Here is a 22,943-nt window from a genome sequence, read left to right on the forward strand (position 1 = left end):
AATCCTAAATTCTCCTGAGCAAACGTTTATATATTCGATTTTAATGAGTAGGGTTTCTAGTCTGGGAACTGGATCAGGGAAGCATATTTTGAGACGGGAAATAAATTCAGCCTTTGTAAGTTAGGGGTTTGGAAGAACCGTACTAATTTGCTATTCCTCGTGTTTATTTGCATCATATTTCTAAGCCTTCCTTCCCTGAAGAATCATCTTTCTTTACACAATACACAAGGCCATTACTGGCATTCAGGGCATTGAGGGAAGGCTAGTACGTGGGAATGTTGATTTTAGCTCAAAGAAGGAGTTGGCCAAGAGAATCAATATCGTCCAAAGCAAATATATATTTTTGTACTTTGGACATTTATTTAAATCCCAAGCAATACATCTAGAACATGCAGAGTAGGCTACAAAGTTGCCTTTTCAGAAGGTATATTTACCCAAAGAATTTATGCATATTTCATAAAAAACAAACATGATGTAAAAAACAGTCTACCCTTGGTTTGATTTCAATGTGTTTTTACAGTGAAAAGCATGCATTCCTTAGATAATCATCTAGTTTTTTAAAAAATAAAATGTTGCATTAAGAAGTATGTGATATTTATTGTAATTTTAATAATTCACAACACAGTGTTCCAAAGAAACACTGAAATCCTTTCTTAACTTGTAAAAATAATTAATAAATTGAAATCCTGAGTGAACTTTTAAGTCACCCTAATACCTTTAAAAAGAAATTGCATGGGAAGGGAACTTAAATCCAATTAACAGAATCAGAATGGGGGAGGAGGTTGCAGTGGATGGGAATAGTGAGGCAAGCTATTGCTGTGTAGTTCATGACAACAAATTTCTTACCTTTGTACTACAGAGCTAGAACAGACTATGAAGACATTTATTTTAAAGAAGCCTAAACTGGGGCGCCCGGGTGGCTCAGTGGGTTAAAGCCTCTGCCCTGGGCTCAGGTCATTAACCCAGGGTCTTGGGATCGAGCCCACATCTTGCTCTCTGCTCGGCGTGGAGCCTGCTTCCTCCTCTGTCTCTCTCTGTCTGCGTGCCCCTCTGCCTACTTGTGATCTCTGTCAAATAAATAAATAAAATCTTAAAAAAAAAAAGCCTAAACTAAGGATCAGAGAGAGAAAAGTCACATGGTTAGTGAGTGTTAGAAACCAGTGTTCACACTTCCATTCCAATAAGCTTTGTTTTTTAAAGATTTTATATATTTGAGAGAGAGAGAGACAGAGCTAGCATGAGTGGGGGAGGAGAAGAGGGAGAAGGAGAATCCCAAACCGACTCCCCGCGGAGCAGAGAGCCCCACATGGGGCTCCATCCCAGGATCCTGAGATCATGCCCTGAACGGAAGCCAAGAGTCAGCTGCTCAACCAAATGAGCCACCCAGGCATCCCCCAACAACCTTTGAAATAAAGATCATAGATTCAGCATAATAGCCAAGGAACAGTGAGGGTGGCATCAATAGTTATTGAGCACTGACTGTGTGCAGACGCTTGCTTACCCTTTATACATACACTTTAATTCCTGCAACCCGCCCATGAGTTAAGTAATGGATTTCTCATTGTGAAGGTGAGGAAGGCTTGACGCTTTATTTCCTTGTTGACAGTAACACGATCGTTCATCAGTAGAACCCGTTCAGCAACACACATTTGTTTCCACCTTATCGTGGATAAGTGTTTTGCTAGAAGTCAAGAGACTCAAGTAGAAAGATGACATCATTTTCTTTCTCCTTCCAGAGATTTCTACATGAGATCCCTGGAACGTAACGTGTCAGATGTTCATGTTAGAGCAGTAGCTTTCGAATGTTTTTGACCCCAATACTCAGTAAGATGCATGTTTAGGGGGTAATTGGGTGGCTCAGTCACCCAATTAAGCTGACTCTTGATTTTGGCTCAAGTCATGATCTCAGAGTCGTGAGATGGAGTGAGCCCCGTGTTGGGCTCCACACTGGGCATGGAGCCTGCTTAAGATTCTCTCTCTACCTCTCCTTCTCCCTTCCCTTCTCTTAAACAAACAAACAAACAAACAAAAACAAGAAAGAAAAGAAATACGTTTATACTGAAACTAATGCACACATATATAAATAAAACATATAAACGTATAATTTCATAGCTGAAACAAAATTTGTACAAAATACCCTTATTAGCATGCTAATACTTTTTATTCTAACCCATTGTATTCTATTTTATTCTAGTTCATTTCTTAAAGGACCAGTTACATTAAATTGAGTTCATAGCTCATTCATGGGTCACATATTGAAAAAAGATATGTTACATCTTTTAAAAATTTCTTTTACATGTGTGTGTAAAAAACTACATACTATTGGTCCTCCAGAGCAACTCTAGCTACTTCTGTTATTTTATCTCTATGTTGTACTTGGATTGCTAATTCTGCTTTCTTAATTTAAGAAATTATCTATGGACTGTTAATCACAGTAGGTGAGGATCTGGCCATCTCACCCCATGCCTTATTCCCCCAACTTTCTTCCTCCTAATATAGGAAGGCTCAATTTTTATTTAATGAATAAGTATTGTTTATATTCTATGACTATAAATATCATTTATCCCAGAGCCAAGTCATGCATTATAATTATATTTTCTTTCTTTCTTTTTTTAACATATATATATATATACACACATATATATATATATATTTTTTTTTTTTTTTAATTTCTCTCTCTCTTTCTCTCTCTCTCTTTTTTTCCCCTGGACATAATTGCCCTATTTTTTTCACTGGCATCGTTTCCTGTATACCAGTCCTTAATTTTTTCCCCGGTGTCCCATCACAGCTGTCACACATCTATACTTAGTTTTTTTACCCCCAGACTCTGTTATATCAGATAATTTGCTATTCGCCTTGATCGTGGAGACCTCATTTCCAGTGTGCTCCCTTTACCTGCTGCGTCTAGACTCTGGCTCCCCAGCCCCGTGCACAGCGCTCATCCCGGAGCCGCCTTCCCTCACTGCTCTCCTCGGCTGGCTCTTCTTTTTCCCCATCCCCCTTCCTCGCTCCCTCGGTTCTCCCCTTATTTTGTGCCAACACATTTTCAAGAAAGTTCCAAAGAAAGAGAGCCTGGGAGAAAACTTCCTGAGTGCATGCATGTCTTAAAATGCTGTCCTTGACCCTCAGCACTTGGGTGAAGATTGACTGGGTACAGGATTAGAGATTAGAAATACCTTTCTCTCAAGATTTTGAAGGCGTTGCTTGTCTCCAGTGCTGCTGTTGGGAAAGTCAGGTTCTTGTTCCTTCGTTTAGGACCTGTTATTTATTTATTTATTTATTTATTTAAAAGATTTTATTTATTTATTTGACAGACAGAGATCACAAGGAAGCAGAGAGGCAGGCAGAGAGAGAGGGGAGAAAGCAGGCTCCCTGCTGAGCAGAGAGCCTGATGCGGGGCTCGACCCCAGGACCCTGGGATCATGACCTGAGCCGAAGGCAGAGGCTTTAATCCACTGAGCCACCCAGGCACCCCGAACCTGTTATATATTTATTAATTTTTTTTTTTTAGATTTGAGAGAGAGAGAGTGCACACTCTAAGTGCACACAGTGGGGTGGGCAGAGGGAGAAGCAGACTCCCTGCGGAGCAGGAAGCCCAGTGCGGATGCAGGCTCCATTCCAGGACCTGGGATCATGAACTGAGACATCCAAGTGCTACTATTTTTTTAATCATAACAAATATTTATTATTTTCTTTCTATGTGGCCTGTACTATTGTAAGTATTCTGCACTGTGTCATCTATGAGATAGGGATGATTTCCTGTATTTCACAGGGAGGAGACGGAGGCGTGGAGAGTGTGGGTAGCTTGGAGGAGAGAAGGCTGTGGACTGAGCGCCCTCCTGTCGGAGGCCCGGGGGTCGGCCACTTAACTGGGAGCCCTCCGAATTTGAACATCTGATGTCCTCTCTTGGGGGGAGACACTCCTGCCTGCCATTGGTCTTGGAACAAAGCAAGGGTCTAAAGGAATCACGTTGTTAACTATGCAGACTTCCAATTAATCCTCGTTCTTCAAACTTTATAGTTCCTAGTACTTGTCAGTCCTGTGACTTTCCCCTTCAGTTTCTCTAGAAAATGTCTCTATTTTCTGAGCTGGGGAGAACAGCTACAGGAATCATGAAAGAATTAGATTTTGGCCTACTCCACACACAGACATTTAAGTACCCTTTTGGCATTAGCCCCAGCACCACGTGGTCCTAACAAATCTGGACCTTCCACGGACTGGACGGGACACACCAACTTCCTCTCTGGGGTGTCCCCCTGAGTAGGCGTTCTAAGAGGTGGCTCCGGCAGCCCAGGTCAGTGACTTACCGCTGCCCTGGCTGCTCCCATTTTTTAAATTATAAATTCTAATGTGCAGGAAGTTACAGGAGATAAAATAGCCCTGTATTTACTACCCGGCTTTATCAACCCTTAACAAATTATTTAAGCAGCTGCTTCAAAATGATCAATAAAAATGCATCATGTATACGGCTGGTGCCTCCTGCGTATCACTTCCTGGTCTCATTGGAGTCCCTCCCGAGCCGTTATCTAAATTGGTGTGTATCACTGCCAAGCATGTTTCTCGAGCACTGCTACGGAATGAATCTGTAAATAACACATCGTATTGTCTTTCATATTCATAAGCCTTATTGGAATCATACTTCCCGTAGTCTCCTACTGCTTTCTGCTTTCCACCTTAGGCTTTTGAGACATAACTCCTCTTGATTCGTGGAGTTCTTTTTCATTTTGTTTTAGCTTCTCTGTAGCGTTCAGAGACCTAATGTTACCTAAGACCTGCATGACCTAAGAGTTAATTTATTCATTCCTTTGTCAATAGCCTTTTGAGGTTATCTCCAACTTCAGACTTCCAGGATGGCGGTGCAAGGAATGTCCTTATGCATTTCTGAGAGCGTGCCTGCTGGAGTTTCCCAGCAGAGTTTCTGCAAGTCCCCCAAGAGATGGGTCCTCTCAATCCCTTGGGTAGCCACATGGGACCAGGATCAGTAGAATTTCCAGGCCGGTCTCCTTCAGCCACAAACAGTTTTATCCTTTTACCCATGTTGCAGAAGAAAAAGGGGGGAAAATCGTGTTTCATGGGACTCCTGGGTGGCACAGTTGGTTAGGCGGCTGCCTTTGGCTCAGGTCATGATCCCAGCATCCTGAGATCGAGTCCCGCATTGGGCTCCTTGCTTGGCAGGGAGCCTGCTTCTCTCTCTGTCTCTGCCAGGGCTCCTGCTCTCGCTCACTCTCTCTCTCTCTTTGACAAATAAATCAATAAATCTTTTTTTTTTTTTTTTAATCATGTTTCTATGTGGAATTGGTGAATTGAAGAAATGCCCATCTTCAAATCTGACAGAGACTGCCGAGCTGGTCTGCAGACTGGTTGTGCTAATTTATGCTCCTGTTACCAATGTGGAGTTCTTTTTACCAACTGATGTTTAATAATGTGGGCTTTAGTGTTGGACTATAAAATGGGTTGGAGCCTGCCTCTGCCCACGAGCTGTGTGCCCTCCATGTGATATCTGGCAGACTTCCTATACTTCACGTATGCCTTCGTGCCCTTTTATGTCAAAAAGGGGTAATCATAGTCCATAGCATATTCTAGAGGTATTTTGAGGAGTAAATCAGTTCATGTGAACCTCTTTGAACACTGCCATCTCCCCATAAAAGGCCATTTTAGAAAAACAAGGTTCACTATTACTGTTGCTTAAAAATTGATTTTTGCCACTCAGAGGAATATGAAATGGAGTTTAATGTGGTTTAATTTGCATTCCCATATTATTAGTGAGGTAGAGCATCTTTTCATATGTTTATTAACACTTTCAATTTCCTTTTCCATTCTATTGGGTTGTTCCTTTTTCTTATGAGCCGTAGGAGTTCTCTGTATATTCTCTTTAAATATTCCAAATGCTAATTCTTTGTCGATTATATACAATGCAGAGCCCTTTTCCCCCCCAAGCTTGGGGCATGATTTCTAACTTTATATATGGTGTTTATTGAACCATGGAAATCTTTAATATAAACTAATGTTTTATGCATTTTACTTATGAAATCATCCTCCGCATCAAGGTCGTATAAAACTTCCCAGGTATTGCTTTTTTGTACCTGAGTCTTACGTAGAATTTATTTTGGGATATGCAGTACAGATGCTATTTTATTTCTTTCTGTGTGAATAAGCATTTATCTCCTGGGGTCAGCACACCTTTTTCTGCAAAGGGCCAGAGAGTAAATATCTTGGGTTTTGTGGACCATATGGTCTTTGTCACAACTACATCGTTCTGTCATTGCAGTGCCAAGCAGGTCACTTAACCTCTCAGACTTGATTGCTCCAGAAGAACACTGGGGATAATAAGAGTGTCTCTTTCATGAGAATGTTGCGAGGATTATAGACTAAATAGACAGGAAGTAAATAAATGGGTAGAGTGGCGTTCCAATAAAATTTTACTTATAAAACTGGGCAGCAGGTTGAATTTGGCCCACAGGCTGTAGATTGCCAAATCCTGTTCTAGACAAATCTAATCCATTCAGTGCAGATGCTAGACAAGGAATTCCTAAGTTGGATGCCTATCATATATGTATGATAGTATATACTACATAAATTTACGTATATAAATATATGTGAACTTATCCTATATAAATATATATAATGCACATATTATACAGATTTATTTCTATTTCCTGCCAATCCCATAGAAATAACCTACCTTATTCTCTTCAAAACTGCTGTTTCCTTCTGCACACATCATTACTCACTCATAGCAGGTTTCTTTATTGAACCTCCATACATTCCAGGAATATAGAGTGTACTGCGGGACTTGGTCTGTTTATAGACAACCCAGATTGGTTTTTTGGAAACAGTTCTGTCTTCTGGTAACTTTTCTCCCATAGCCTAAAACTACCCTCTGAAGCTGCATATTATAAACTAATATCTCCTGATGCCATACCTTAAGTTTACATCTCCCACTCTCCCTACACAGGACAAACTGTTCTTGTTCTCATGGGATACTCCGTGTCCCACTGATTCTCATGGATTCGGTCAAATAGCAAGGGCGTGCTTGGGGAGCCAGTCACTTTGCTAGACACTGGAGACCCAGGGGGAGCGAGTTCCTATGGAAATAAGGTATCCGGAACAGAACACACTGCCCAGATGTGGCCTGGCCCACCCGGAGCCCAGTGGATGGCGCTCTTTCTTGGTCTGTACATTATGCTTTTAATAATGTAACCTGAGTTCCTGCTGCTTTCTTACCTTTCTCTTTCTGCCCCCCACCCCAGACTGCGGCGGTTATTAACTATCTCAAAGTCAGTGTGGCAGACACGAGGTCCTTTTGGGTTTTCTTCAAATGAGAAAATTTAGGCTCAGAGTAGAAAGAAGCTTGCCCAAAGTCATACAGCTGATAAATGGAAGTCAAATCCATGTCTTATCTTTTCCAAGTTCTCATGTTCCATGCTTTCTCCACATATAACACAGGTTGTCCTGATGGAACTTTCTGTGATCCCAAAACAGTCTTTGCCAGGGAAACACTAAAGAAGAAACAGCCTCCTGCAAAAGAAAATGGGGCTTAAGATGCAGCCTCTCTCTCTGACAGGTGTCCAAAGACATGTAAAGTTTACTTCTTTGGAATGGGTACATGTCTGCCTCTGTTTAGACAAGCCAGTCTCGTCTCTGGCAAAGGTGTCAGAGCTAAGCACAGCACACAGAAGTTTAGAACTTAAGGCAGACACCTCACCTCCATGGCCAACATGTCAGAACAGCAAAAGATAACAGCCCCTTCGTGTAGACCCTGGACCAGGGGTGGCCTCTCACGGTCTGGGAGGCCACAGACTGTCTCAGTAATGACTCTCTTCAGATCTACTCGTAGCAGGCATCTGGTGAAAGCTTACTGTGTGCCAGCGACTGATGATGTAGTCTGTTATTCTCACAGCATTCTCATGAAGTAGGTGCCCTTATTATCTCTAACGTTCACTTGGAGAAGGAGCATCTGAGAGGTTAAGTGACTTGCCTGCGGTTGGTGAGTGGGTGATGCAGGAGGGCTCACCGCCACGCCACTGTTCCTGCCAAGTTCTCAAAAACCAGGGAACATGGACCTCTCTAACCCCAAACCCCTTTTTAATACTAAAGGAGTTTAGAAATTAGAGGATCCTCCTACTCTATACATTCGAAGAAAAAAAAAATATCGGATCCCCAAATTCAAAGCATTCTGATGGTCTTCATTTTCCCGATAGCCTAGAAAGTACTTAACATCTGTCACCATAGTATTTGAATCACCCTTTAAAATATCTGGATGCTGTGTCTGTATCTGTGCATCTGTGGAGACAGGTCATTCCTCATTGGACCCTTCTGGTGGTGGATCTTAGCATTGACGGGCATGTGCCCCTGACAGGCCACCCGTGGCCTTCTAATTAGTAAGTGAACGGTTGGTTCCCCATCGTCATTTCATTTGATACACCTGCAATAGGAGAATGTTACTCCTTATTTTAATTTTTATTTCCTTCCTTATAGGTCTTCCTTCTTCACAGGTTTATCATATAGAGAGAAGCTGAAACAGGCAGTGGTTTGGCCACTGTGCAATACTGTTAAATAGTAGGCTTACTGGGATTTGGGGGAAGCTTGAAGAAAATGACATGGTATATGGGAAAAGTGGAAGAAAAGTTATTAATTGCAGAGATACATGTCATTTTTTTCTTGTGAGAAGGAAAGCTTCCTGCCAGTTAAATATTTCTTCTTTTCAAGCGTGGTTCTTGACTTTGACATATGCTCTTCCTTTCAGAAAGCTGTGGTATAGACGTATGGCCCAGTGGGCCTTACGTTTACTGGGCCAGGAATGTCCCAGTCACAGGAATGATCTCTGGTGTTTTCTAGGTGTTTACCTTGCTGTGGATTGCTGACTGGATGGTCCGTCACTTCTGGAGGAAAGGGAAGGACCCGGATAGCTTCTCCATCCCCTATCTGACGGCATTGGGTGACCTGCTTGGGACAGCTCTTTTAGCCTTAAGTTTTCATTTTCTTTGGCTTATTGGAGATCGAGATGGGGACGTTGGAGACTAATAAATCCTACAAACTGTTCTCAAATCCCAACGAGGAAAACACAAGACAACCACTTATGACTCTTTTTCAAAAATCTTAAATCAATAGTTGACTTCTACCAGGGTAATCTTTAGTTGGCCCTGATTCAATTAAATGGCCTTAACATTTTTTTAAGGAATTTGTGTTAAAACCAGAATGAATAGTATTTGTGCTGCTTTTCGTAGAATAAATGGTAATTTGACATAGATGTAGACACACGCTCAAGCTCTGAAATTAATTAAATAGGAAAGAATATAAGATGTTTACAGTGAATAATTTAAAAATCACTGATGTAGCAGAAATGTAATTTATTATTGTTTAACTTAATAATGCCAGGTTTGAGGAAACTGAGTTCTCCTTCAGCCTGTCTTGTCTCAAAGATGTGTTGTCCTGCATATCCTACTATAAAATGAAAAGGACCAAAACCAAGCCTTTAATAGTTTTAACTATGCCCATCTCTCTGCTAGCTGAGGATAAATGATCAGCTATTAGCTCCCAACCTGACTTAAATATGTTCTGCTGAGCACAAGATAAACTTACTTTTCTCTGTGCCAGTGTGAATTTAACTTCAGCTCTGTAAGGTCTTGGCAGGCTAGCCTTGAAACACAGAATGACCTCGAGAGATCTTTAAAGAAAGCAGTGGGCCATATTTAACCATTGTTTCAGTGAAAGAATTTTGATCTTTCTAAGAAGACTGAATAGTCAAAACCAGAAGATAAACTGGGCTGCATTTATAGGGACAGGATGGTGTAAGAAATTGTGTGTGTGTGTGTGTGTGTGTATGTGTGTGTGTGAGAGAGAGAGAGAGAGAGAAAGAGAAGAACAGAGAGAAGGCAGAAGTGTTGGACAGAGAACAAAATCTTGGATGGTTAATAGCAAAGATTATAGTGCTATAGAAATACTAACTTTATGTAATTATTTTTAAACACATTTTATTGATATGCTTTTATCATTTGGTCTGCAAATTTTGCTACTCTCCAGGATTTACTATTTATTACCTGTATTGTAATTTTTTTTATGAAAAAAACTACCATTTAATATCACCATGATTTTATTGTAAGATTTCGAATGAGCAAGTGATCCATTTGCTCTTTTGAAGACATTTGTTGGAACATTTAGGCTTACTGTTTTAAGAGAGAAGTTGGTAGGTTACCTTAGTGGTTGGTCATCTCTGTACATATCACCTGTTTGCACAGGCTTATCTCTACTCTGTCATATACAGTGCTATGTTTCCTATATATTTTTCTAAAACTCTGACCTATATTCCTAATCTTGGCCAACGCTTTAGTTATTCAGTAGGTCAGCATTTTTAATATCACATATTGTTCATTTAAAAAAATGCAGTAGAGTCTCTCAAGACCATCAGATATCTAATAATTGAACTGGTAAGGGGAAACATGTACATTAACGTTGATCATTATGGTTTAAGTTGGGAGTTAGGGTTAACATATAAATAGTATATTGTTTATAAACATAATGAGGGACGTATTCCTCTTACATTCTTTAAAATAAGGGGACTGTGGTATAGAGTTATATATTTTTGCTTATTTTAAAACTTTAATTATTCTACTCTTCTGCCTTATAATGAATCTTCCAAGGCAGAGAACTGAACTAATTATAGACTTTCTCCTTTGGAGAGTTATAATGTCAAATAGTGAACATTCTTTAAAAAGAAAGAACGATTAAGTCAATGAATATGTAGCTTCAAAGAGTTTTTTTTTTTCTTTAAAAAAATCCATAAATAATTTCTTTGATTTTTATTGTAAAGCATTTGTAAATTACTTATTTACATTTGGGCTGTATGATTCATAAGCGTTTCTGTTTGCCGATAGATTTCTATCTTGATTTATAACATTAAAAAGTGTCCAGCAAACTACATTTTTAAAGCATTTACCATCATCTTTAGTGCATTACCTATTCTGAAACACACTCAAATACACTCTATTATATAGTACTCACAACGGCACCTGTGAACCAGATCAGGGAGAGATTCTTATCTGTATTTTGCGCCGGAAGAAACTGAAGTGCAGAGAAGTTACACTTCTAACGTTGCCTGGGTGTGAAAGTGCCGAAATCATGACTAAAATCTGGGTCTCTGGTCTCCTGAGCCAATTACTCTTTCTATGACCACCCCCCCCCAGGGGTGCCGAGAGTACCTAACTCATTAACTGACAGAAAATAGGCTGGAGCATCAGGATTTTCTAAAGTAGAATAGAATATTGCCACATCTTTTAGTGTTCAGACAAGGAAACCTCCATCTAATCTGTCTTAATGGTAAGTGTAGCCCAACTCTAAATTATTCATGTTCTAAGACCAAGGAAAACACAGATAAATGAAGACTTCAGAATAAAAACTAATGCCTAATTTCATTGAACATTTAGTGGCCACCACCTTCCCTGATTTAACATTTTCCATAGATGCTAATAAGTAACTAGCGTGGCTGATTTGAGTTCTGTCTCCTTTTTCTTTTACTACCCAACCTTCACTATAGCAACAAAAAATCTAAAAGGCATGTGTGTCATAAGGAAAAATAAAGACATGGAAAAATCAGTTACCAATTAGCTCAGTTAATTTATAAAAGGGATATAGAGTCCTTTAATAAAAAGCTTTTGACGGGTTTTCTGAAAGCCTTTACATAAGTATGCAACTAATAAGAGACTTATTTACCCATGAAATAATTTATTACCAGGCTTATGTAATGTAAATGACAGTATTTATTTTTATACAACATAAAAACTCCTCTACAAATGTCTTCCTTTCACTAATTTATCAGATGCTTTATTTATATAGAGATCATCTTTTTCAGAACATATTTTTATTCTTGCTCACTAACCTTTTTTTTTTCCTTTAAAAAATAAAGTTTAGAAGCTGATACAATGGGAACTTATGGTCATGTCTCTTCTGGGAGACATCAAAAGTTTCCCCGTCATACACTATCAGTGATGTAGCCAAATGAACTACATTCTAAGAAGTCTTTCAGTCATCGGGCTTCCTTGCCTTACAATGTATCTGTGGTATCCTATACCCATTTATAATGGGCATCTGCTGTCTTTGAATTGTTGTAAACTCAAGAATAAAATGTAAGAAATACAGCCTTGTTGTACTTCTTGATAAACTAGAAGGACATCAAGCCTGTGTGGAACTCACCTAGAAGAGACTGGAGTGATCTGTCAGTATTTGTTGTAAGAAGTTTAATAAACCAGGCTCTGGCCACCTCTCCACCTCCAAACCATGGCTTTACCACTTCTCCACCATTGAACACTCCTCTCATTTTCAGCTTCCATTCCTAGGTCCACCAGTCCACGCACCTCCTTCAGACTCACCGGACAGCTCTGGTTAAACACAGCCCCTGCCTTGGCGGCACTCACGCAGCTGAATACGGCTCACAAAAGACACAGGACTGCTCAGACAGATCTTTGAATTTATAACCTCAGCCATCAGGTTAACCCGCACTGCCCAGCAGCCTGCGCTGTTTCTCCGATCACTTCATTCTCTGGAGCTCAGGCCTTTGTCTCCTATACTTTACTGAAAGTAGACCTGTCAAGGTCATCAAGAGTCCCCGGGTTGCCAAATCCAGCAATCAGTTCTCAGAATTCTCACCTTATTTGGCCTCTGTAAGTCTTTGAAGGTCTCCTTTCTCCTTGAAATGCTTTCTTCATTTAGCTTCCCCCCAAAAAACAAAAAACAAAAAAACCTTCTGCCTTCCGCTTTCTTTTCTACATCACTGAAAGCCCTGTGTCTGTCCTGCTGGTGGTTTTTCCTCAATCTCTACATTCTGGAATGGCCTACAGCTCAGTATTGATGACCTCTTCTGTATCTACTCTTTCTGGGTGACCACGCCCACCTCATTGTTTCAAATGCCATCTGTGGCCTTAGTCGCAGGCCCCTCCCGAGTTCCAGACCTGTATGTTCACACGACTGCTGGACAACTCCACGCGAACCATGATGAGGTATCTCAAACATGTGAACAACACTATCAGCCACTTAACCTAACTGACACATAAAGACCGCCATATCAAACGACGACAGAATACACGTTAAGGGGCTAATCCCCTTCATATATAAAGAGCTTCTATAAACCAGGAAGAGAGAACAACAATCCAATAGTAAAAAAGCCAAAGACATAATTCATTAAAAAAACAAATGCTCAATATCCAAACTAAAAGAAATGCTAATTAAAATCCTATTGAGGGGTGCCTGGTTGGCTCAGTTGGTTGCCCAATTCCATTTCTGCTCAGATCATGATCTCAGGGTCCTGGGATGGAGCCTCATGTCAGGTTCCATGCCCCATAGAGAGTCTGCTTGAAGATTCTCTCCCTCTGCCCTGCTTCCTGCTCTCTTTCTCTCTCAAATAATGAATCTAAAAAAAAAAAAAAAAAAAAAAATCACAGCGAGATATCCTTTCTCATCTATCAAATTGACAAAAATTCAAAATCTAATAAAACATTCTCTTGGCCAGGCTGTAGGGAAACAGACAATATTGCTGGTAATAAATGATAGATTTACCATAATAAACTGATAACATCTCTGTAGAAGGGAATCTGGCCCATAGCTACCAAAATTATAGACACATTTATCATTTGATCCTGTAGTCCTACTATCACCATCATTAGACCCAGGCAAGTAAAGCCCCTGCCCTGGGCCCTCTACCACATGAAGTGGCTGGGAAACCAGCCAGCAGGCCACAGCCATGTCACTGCCTGTTTTTATAAATAAAGTTTTATTAGAATGCAGCCACGCCCATTTGTTTTCATACTGTTTCTGGCTACTTTCCCTCTATGGCAACAGAATAGAGGAGCTATGAAAGATATATAGCCTGCAAAGACTGAAGTATTTACTCTCTAACCCTTTATACACCAAAAAAGTTGACCCACCCTGCTTCAGAGTCAATTCCTCAAATTTTACTTTTGAGTCTCCCTCAGGTACCTGGGACTAGCCAGGATCAGCTGTGTCATCCAGGCAGGGCAGCCCAACCTGAAACTAGTCCTCGATGGGCTCTAGTTGCCAGAAGCACCTCACAGATTTATAAATCACTGCCCAATTCCTGGGACCATCCAGGGATGAAAATGGGCCCCCGTTCACATTTCTTCTCTTCAGGGTGAGCCCCTTGAATGGGGTCAACTAGATGCCCCAGCAAGTCAAGACAGTTTGCCTGTGGGGTAGTCCTAAGGCTCTAGGGCTGGGCCCAGTTCCAAGAAGGCAGCAGGGTGGACCGGTCATTCTCACTGGCTAGAATGACAGTGGGCTGCAGGAATGCTGCTGACATTGATTTGGAGCGACTGACACATCAGACAGGGGACAAGTTCAGAGCTCTGGGCCACTGAGGATCGGCTAACAGCTAACCCTTGGACTTGAGTCTCAGATCTCGTTTGTCAGCATTCTGACTATAGCATCACCTCTGGCCTAGAGCATTGAAGGGTGGCAGGGTGGTGGCAGGTGTCCTTTACCCTGTGTGCCCTCACCGTTTGCACCCAAGAGAGTCGCCCTAACTTCTTGGCTGTCTCTGTGCCACTTGTCATGCTGTCCTCTGGGGGTGGCTGCTCATTTCTCGGCTGATGGCTTTCAAGACCACTGCCCCACCACTGACCCTTCCAATTGATGTCCTGTCTTGCCTCCAGTTGATGTGCTGATGCCATGCTTCCCCAGATCAGTCTTAAATTGTACTGGACAAGGAACAGTCATTCATCATGTAGACGGTACCATTCTTCTCAACCTGCTTCTGGAGCCTCACTTAGCCTCCTCGCTGGTGATGGTGTGTGGAAGGCAGGCACTGCTAAAGAAATATTCAATGACACTTGCTAACAATGGTAAGGCAAACCTTACTCAGGCACCACTTCAACGGGATGTTATAGTGGGGGAGAGAGATGGGCTCAACTCTGAAAACAACATAGGCGAGTGGGGAGCCATAGCCACTCAGGAGCAGGGTGGGGGTCAGTGGGTGGAAAATCACTGAGAGGAAACATCAGGGGTGAGGGGCATTCTGCCTCAGTGGACCTAACAGGATTCTTGCGAAACGCAGCAGATCGATGTGATCAGACCTCATCACCTGGGGTGTGGTGGCAGATGAGGGGCCCAATCAGATATCAAAGTTGGATCAGATATTAAAGGTGAGGGGTTCTGGTTAAATGGACTTAGCAGGGTTCTTGTTAAAACTGGGTTTGGTAAGGAAGTGTGCAGATGGACCTAGGAGAAGTTTGGGGAGCCTGACCAGAGTTTGAATCTTTGGATGTGGTCAACACGGAAAGAAATCATATCTCAAATGCCATAACTACAGCCTAAACAATCAAGGGAAGCTTGGCCTAGAGCTTTGAAGGGTGGCAGGGTGGTGGCAGGTGTCCTTTACCCTGTGTGCCCTCACCGTTTGCACCCAAGAGAGTCGCCCTAACTTCTTGGCTGTCTTGGTTGAAAGATGTATTGTTCTACATTTATGCTCTAAAATTCCAATAAATTTAATGTGAGAAGACATTGTCTCCCACAGTTTAATGCACACCTGCAGTGAGCCGCGCATCCGTGGCCGCTATCAGCAAAGCTCAGGAGCAACCTTTGAGAAAGTCATTGGAAGCCAGTATCCCGGGGGCAAGATGGTGTGGTAACCCTGGAAGAACTGTCAACAGCATTAAATAAATGGGATTAGAGGCCAGAGGCCAGAACATCTGTACCGGTGCGCCCCTCTGAGGCCCTGCTGGTTGGGTTCAGGACCACAGCAATAAAGCAAGTCAAATGAGGTTTTTCGTTTCATAGTGTCTATAGAAGTTATGTTTATAGTATATTAAGTCTGCAACAGCATTATGTCTTTAAAAAAAACAATGCCAGAAGTGCTTGGGTGGCTCAGTCAAGCATCCAACTCTTGGTTTTGGCTCAGCTCATGATCTTATGGGTGTTGAGATCCAGTCCCTTGTCAAGCTCCACGCTGAGCATGGGGTCTGCTTGTCCCTCTCCCTCTGCTCCTTCCACCCTCAAATGAATAGATAAATCTTAAAAATACCTTATTGCCAAAAAATGATAACATCTGAGCCTTGAGCAACTCTTAATCTTGCCTCTACATTGATGGCTGCTGACTAATCAGGCCGGCGATTGTAGAAGGGCAGGGTGTCTGTAGCAGTCTCTTAAAAATAAGACAACAATGACGTCTGTCACATCAACTGACTCTTCCATTCACCAGTGATTTCTCTGTAGCACACGATGCTGTTCGATAGCATTTTACCTAGTCGGACTTCTTTCAAAACTAGAGACAAGCCTCCCAAACCTGCCACTGCTCAGTCCACATGTTCAGGTAATATTCTCCAACCTTTGTTGTCATCACAACAGTCTACAGCATCTTCACCAGTAGACTCCAACTCAAGCAGCCATTTCTTTGTTCATCCCTAAGAGGCACCTCTTCATCTGTTAAAAGTTTATCATGAGATTGCAGCAACTGAAGTATAATCATAATTTAAAAGTTTGAAATATGGCAAGAATTACCAAAATGTAGACACAGAGGCAGGAAGTGAGTGAATGCTGTGGGAAAAATGGTGCAGAGAGCCTTGCTCAGCGTCGGGCGCCACAGACCTTCAATTTGTTAAAACAAAACAAAACAAAACAAAAAACCACACACACACACACAATATCTGTGAAACTCAAAAACAAACCAAACCAAACCAAACCAAAAAAACAACGAAGCACACTAAAGGTAAGCCTGTAAATGGATTCAATCTACATTTTGGTTACGTTAACCTGCATTCCATAAATGACTCTGAACCCAGGGTTGGGCAGAAAGGAAACTCCCATCTGGATTGAATCTGCCTCACTGTGATGGTAAAGCTAAAGGCTTTAAAGGTGATTTCCACAAGTATTTTCCTCCCAAAGGCAGTAGTCCGGTTGCTTTGGTCTGGACTTAGGTCTCCTTCATCTTGGTTCTACTTTTCCGGTGAATCAACAGCTGATGCTCACATTACCTGAGAGCATTATTGTCATCAAACATGCCGTGTGAGTGTGTGTGTGTGCACACACGTGTGAGAGCACCCGGGTGTGTGTGCACATGTGTGCAGTTCAGACCCCATCGTGAAATCCGGACCCGACACTGTGATGTGGCTTCAGTGGCGGACATCATCCCTGGGAACACTGGCAACGTGGCTTACACCTACCCCTGCCTAGAATTTGTCAAATAGTTTCTCTCGAACGAACGTCATTTGAATTGGGGACTTTGTTGTTGTCGCGATGAATATTCATGAGACATTCATTGCAGGGTGCTTTTAAAAAAATTATTACTTGTGTTTTGATTCTCTAGTGCCTGAATGGTTTCTGCTAATAGCATGTCAGAAGTTGAATATAACAGAACGTGAGCTGCCTGTCCACGGAGTGAATAGCTCGTGATAGAGGCTAATTGGGTTTGGCATAATCTTGTGATTTCATAGAGCTTAATATTAAGCTAGGCCCCCATGAAAGCTGATCTAGATCACGAGGGAAGTTAACGAGTTTTTATTAAGTGCCGGATGTGAAGCGGCTTCTGCTGTCAGCACTGAGGAGAATCCGAAGGATGAAATGAGGCTCTTGTGGCTCATGGCAGGTGATCCGTGAGAGGGCCAGGGATTTACATATGGGAAAACCCATAGCAGTTTTGGATAAGAGTAAAAACTGCCAACTAGGGTGCCCGGGTGGCTCAGTGGGTTAAGCCTCTGCCTTCAGCTCAGGTCATGATCTCAGGGTCCTGGGATCGAGTGCCACATGCCTAGCTCCCTGCCTAGCAGAGAGCCTGCTTCCTCCTCTCTCTCACTCCCTCTCTGCCTACTCGCTGTCAAATAAATAAATAAATAAAATCTTAAAAAAAAACAAAAAAAAAACTGCCAACTAACTGTCCACCAGTAGAGGAATAGTTAAAGAACTATGGTACACAATTTTCAAAATATATGTAAAATATATAACCATCACATACAATCATATTTTCCAAAACCAGTTAATGACATGGGGGAAATTCTCACAGTGTTAAGTGAAAAAAATCAGGACAGATGCAGGTTGATCTTATTTATTGTGGACTGCCTTCCACCACCTCTCACCCAGGGACTGGGGAGAAATAAACAAACAAAAAAGCCCCTTGAACTTATCAGTTTTCCTGCTAACTTAATGCAAGGAAATGAATACAATCCGGGCAGAGAGAAGTCAATACTTTGGGAAGGAAACGGATCCTCACAAAGGTCAGTTCTATAATTCCAGATCTTATTTTAGGAAAACAAATCAGAACTTCACTGTGTCCATACCCCCCAGGGTCTCCATCTCCGCCCCCAAAAGCTGGCCTCAGCCATCCCTGAGTCCCGTGCTCACTGCTGCCCCTGATGGAGTCACCAGAAACTGCAAGGAGAACAGCACAGAGAAGGGAGCAGGCAAGCTGTGAAATTTGCAAGAGAGGCAGGACATAATGAGCAGGTTATTTCTTCAGGGATGAAGGGCAGTGTGCTCATGGGAAAAGGAGGAGGCTGGGGAAACCAAGGGGACTAGGGAGAAGTGGGAAGAATTCAGGTGAGTGAAATCCACGTGGCACTGCCCAGAAGACCTGGCCAGGATTTCTCAGTGCTTCACATGGCAGTCACCTTGACCCTATTGAGGGAGTCAGCTGTGGGGGCCTGGGCAGTTCACCGCCCTGGTGCAGAAGTCAAGGGTGATAAAGCACAAGTATAGGAGGCCAGGCATCCTGCCAACCAGCTTCTGCCTCTCTGCCCAATTAAGTATGACTTTGTAGCAACGGTTGAATCATTCATTAAAGGACTCCCAGTCTTCTTCTTCGGCGGAGGGCAAACCTGCTTCAGGGAAAGGGACACTGGAGAGGCTAGCCTCCTGCCCTACCACGCAGCCCCCTCACTATGGACTGCTGAGTATCAGGAAGCATCTGGGGAAGGCCCTAACTTTATGGGACATGGGAAGGGACATGCTTTGGGGACAGAAATGCAAAGGAGCTCCCAGCAGACTCAGTGCCTATGAGCTGGAGAACTACGGGGTGGGGAAGAAAGGTAAGAAATATATGTGTGGTGTGTAACTGTACATTTTTAAGGAATTGGAAGGAAACACCAACATCATAGTTTTCCTATGGTGATATTTTAGTGGATTTTCTTTTCTATTCATGCTTCTTTATATTTCTAAAATTTTGTGCAGCAAACATTATTATTGTGGTTGTTTAAAGCTATGTGTCTTTTTTTTTTTTTAAGATTTTATTTATTTGACAGAGAGAGAGATCACAAGTAGGCAGAGAGGCAGGCAGAGAGAGAGGAAGAAGCAGGCTCCCCGCTGAACAGAGAGCCAGACGTGGGGCTCGATCCCAGTACCCTGAGATCATGACCCGAGCCAAAGGCAGAGGCTTTACCCACTGAGCCACCCGGCACCTGCAAATGGAGTTTTCAAGTGAAATTTGCTGGTGTGGTATTCACTTGGCTCTAATGTTATGACAGAGGGTACCTTTATATTGAGAATACCGCCACCCAGGCCACCACCTGTCACTGTCATTAGTGCTAACGTCTGTCATCGTCATTGACTTGTCATCATCACCGGATAGTGACTTAAGGATTTTCTGCATCCTTTTAAGATGAGCAAGTGATATGGCCAGGAACACACAGGACAAGAGCTCTTCACTCTCTAAACTTCCAAAACCTCTATCAGACGTATATTGGGCAAAATCTATTCTAACATGTCTTATGAATGTTACATACTGTGGTAGCTCCTTAAGCCTGGGTAGGCAACAAAATACATTAAATACAACTTCAGTTGCTCTGTTGCATCCCACTCTCCTGATCGGATCATTGGAGTACGCTGTCTTTGATCCAACCCTACCTATCACCTCCATTGGAATGCACCAGCAGAGGTAACATGCTGCCTTAAGTCTATTAACAATAGGAGCCCACAAAAGTGGACATTTGGGGCCCATGTAGTCTGGTGAACGGAGATGACTTGATTAGCTGGAGGAGGTCTTGGCTTCTGAAGCTACTAGCTCAAATAACAAATGTCCTCCTTTGGTCACGTTTGAGATGGGAGAAACTCGGGTAGAGTTGATTTTGAGTTTTAATTCGAAGATACGATGAAGCATTTCCCATGAGGAAGAAATTTAGGCTTCTTGGTCATTTATCCAGAAGGCTGAATAATTTCAGGGTGGAGGAAAATGTGGTCAGTGGCCTCAGAGGAATCAGCGCATTAACCATCCTGCCGAAATGTAAAACTCTTCTGTGTGGGTTAATGGGTACAATTAACACCAAAATTAGATACCATATGTAGGTAATAGAGGTTATTTAACACAGCTATTGACTATATACATCTCTGGACTGTGGAGCAGGTAGACTTGGCATTCATTAGAGAGTGTAATTAGCAAGACTTTATTGGATTTCCTTATTGGCTCCCGAGCGGGTTTGTCCGGGAAACCGCTCAGGAGGTAGTTGCCGGAGGAAGCCCGAGTGGCCATCTTTTCCACGTTTGGGTAAAGCTGTATTTCCAGATGCAGCTTCGGATCATCCAACTAAACTTAATCTCATCATATCCTCCCTCTCTCCGTCCCCTCTGCCTCTCTCCCGTCTTTCCCCTACCCGCAAATGAACTTTTCTGCCCAACCATCAAGCTCCTTCCTCATTCTTCCTGTCACTCGAGTCACTTCGGCACGAGTGTTTGTCGATGTCAGGGGGGGCCTCTTCCTTCCCCATTTTACCAGCTGAGCTCACTTCCGACCTTCCATGGCAGACTCCCATCTACCCATGGATAAAAAAATATCATTTATTGAGATAAAGGGAGGCAGAAGGAGGTAAGTCCATGGTGGAAGGAAAGGGGATGAATGTTTGACTCTGGGAAGAGGAAAGTCACGGTAAAAAGCTTTCCTGAGGGGCGCCTGGGTGGCTCAGTGGGTTAAAGCCTCTGCCTTCGGCTCAGGTCATGATCCCAGGGTTCTGGGATCGAGCCCCACATCGGGCTCTCTGCTCAGCAGGGAACCTGCTTCCTCCTCTCTCTCTGCCTGCCTCTCTGCCTGCTTGTGATCTCTGTCTGTCAAATAAATAAATAAAATGTTTAAAAAAAAAAAAAGCTTTCCTGAAATCAAATCAGACTGAACCTTTGAGCAAAGGTTTCTGTTGTGGGACGCCTGGGTGGCTCAGTCGGTTAAGTGTCCACCTTCCACTCAGGTCATGATCTCAGAGTCCTGGGATCCAGTCCTGCCCCAGACTCCCTGCTCAGCGGGAAGCCTGCTTCTCCCTCCGCCTGTGGCTGCCCCTGCATCACCTGGGAAGCTCTTATAAACTGCAGCCACCTGGTCCCACACCCAGAGATTCTGGTTGAATTGCACAGGGGGCAGGGCAGGGTGGGGATCCGAACATTCTCACAGTGTCCAGGGGATTCTAAAAGGCCAGCCAGGGTAAGAATGCTTCAAGATCAGAGCTTCTCGTGCGTTCATGTGTCAGTCAGTCACCGCGGTGGGTGGCAGGGGGATTTTGTTGCAGTGAGGATTCTGGTTCAGTAGGTTTGGGGTGAGGCCTGACATCTTGCATTCCTAAAAAGTTCCTAGGGGCTGCTGATGCTGCTGCTTTCCGGATGACACCGTGGGAAAACAGTTTGCACCTCCAAAGAAACTGAGATAAAGCCCAGGTGCTACTAGACTTGAGTCTGCGCAGGAGAGGAGGAGGAGGATGACGATGATAATGATCGTTTGGATGCGGGGTAAAGGCAATTACGGTTTCCCCAGACGTCACCAGTCGCTGAGTTCAATTAAGGGCTCAGGCTGACAATATGTTTATGGCACCTGCTTAAACAAGCGGCTTCTGCTTCTCCCTCCATTTATGTATCAGCACCTCCAGCTCTCTCCCTAAGTCTCACCCAGAGATTTCGACGTGTCCCTGGTGGGGGTGGGGGTCCCTCACTCCCCTTCAGCCACAGCTTGTCTGGATCGCCTGGTTCATGCTCCAAGTTCAGGTCACCTCTCGGGGAGGGCTGTTACTGCTGCTGGTGCCAGGCCCTGCCCCTGCCGCCCCGGGGCCCCTCAGAAAACACGGCAGAACCTCTGTCCAGGTCAACGCCAGCTTCTGGTAGCTTCTATGCAGCAGCGGGAGAATGAGGCACAGGTGCCAAACACCAAGCTCGCTTCCTGCCGCACCAGCCCGCGTCTCTTCTGAAATGGCATCAGAGTCTCCCTGCAGCTCCTCTCCAGGCCAAGTCCATGGGCTGGCAAAGACACAGACATCATCTCTGGCTTGGCAAAGAGGAAGAATGTAAATTGGCTCCAGGCGGAAAAACTCTGCCTCCGGGAACGGAGCTCCTTGCCACAAGAAGAAATGTGGAAGTGGGAGCAAGATGGCCCGTGCTGCTGAAGGGGGGGGGGGGGGCTGGGGGTGTTGAACGGCCCCAGTTTCTTGAGTGGAAGCATCACCCCGTTTGGATTGCTTCAGGATGCATGTGGCAAGTCAGACAATTAAGCAGTGAGACATTTAGACAACGTTGAATGAAACCATTAAAATGCAAACTACATGGAGATCCGGTCTGGCTGCCCATCCCCAGTGCCCCTGCTCCTAGGTTAAGCCACTGGGACTCCCTGTGTCAGCCTTACCTGCTGTCTTGCGGCTCTAAACCATGCTCTACCTCGGCTTCACGATTTCTTGGTTTTAAGCAATTATTTACTAATGACCATTGTGAAAGATATACAGCTTGATTCACTTCCGCCTCCTTCTCCGACCCCCTCCTCCTGATTTTGCTGGTGGTGTTTTTTGTGGACTGGTTCTTATTTTGGTTAAAACCTAAGTGCTATGCTTAAACTGTTGTTTCTTGATCCATAACTCTTTAAAGACCGGTTTTTCACTTACTGATGTGTCTGCATCCCTGGGTTATTTCATCAAGATTTTCGAAACAGCATCAAAGGTTCAGAAATAGCCAAAGTAAAACCGGCGAATCACTGATGTAGTAATTAGTGAAA

At 43.2% G+C, this 22,943-nt stretch overlaps 1 protein-coding gene across 9 annotated transcripts in view; it reads left to right on the top strand.

The window, feature by feature from the left end:
* The window catches only part of SLC41A2 (solute carrier family 41 member 2), a 128,878-nt gene extending 107,098 nt beyond the window's left edge, over positions 1-21,780 (top strand). For 7 of the 9 annotated variants that reach the window (XM_059402202.1, XM_059402197.1, XM_059402205.1 and 4 more), the window contains one exon: positions 8,840-8,959. In XM_059402202.1, the coding sequence (XP_059258185.1) occupies positions 8,840-8,865 (26 nt within the window). In that variant the 3' untranslated portion in view covers positions 8,866-8,959. Of the gene's footprint in view, positions 1-8,839; positions 12,136-21,538 lie in introns of those variants that run through there. The other 2 variants (XM_059402207.1, XM_059402203.1) reach the window with 2 other exon arrangements.
* The last annotated feature ends 1,163 nt before the right edge of the window (positions 21,781-22,943 follow it).

The sequence above is a fragment of the Mustela nigripes genome, chromosome 6 (assembly GCF_022355385.1).
Source record: "Mustela nigripes isolate SB6536 chromosome 6, MUSNIG.SB6536, whole genome shotgun sequence".
NCBI lineage: Eukaryota > Metazoa > Chordata > Mammalia > Carnivora > Mustelidae > Mustela > Mustela nigripes.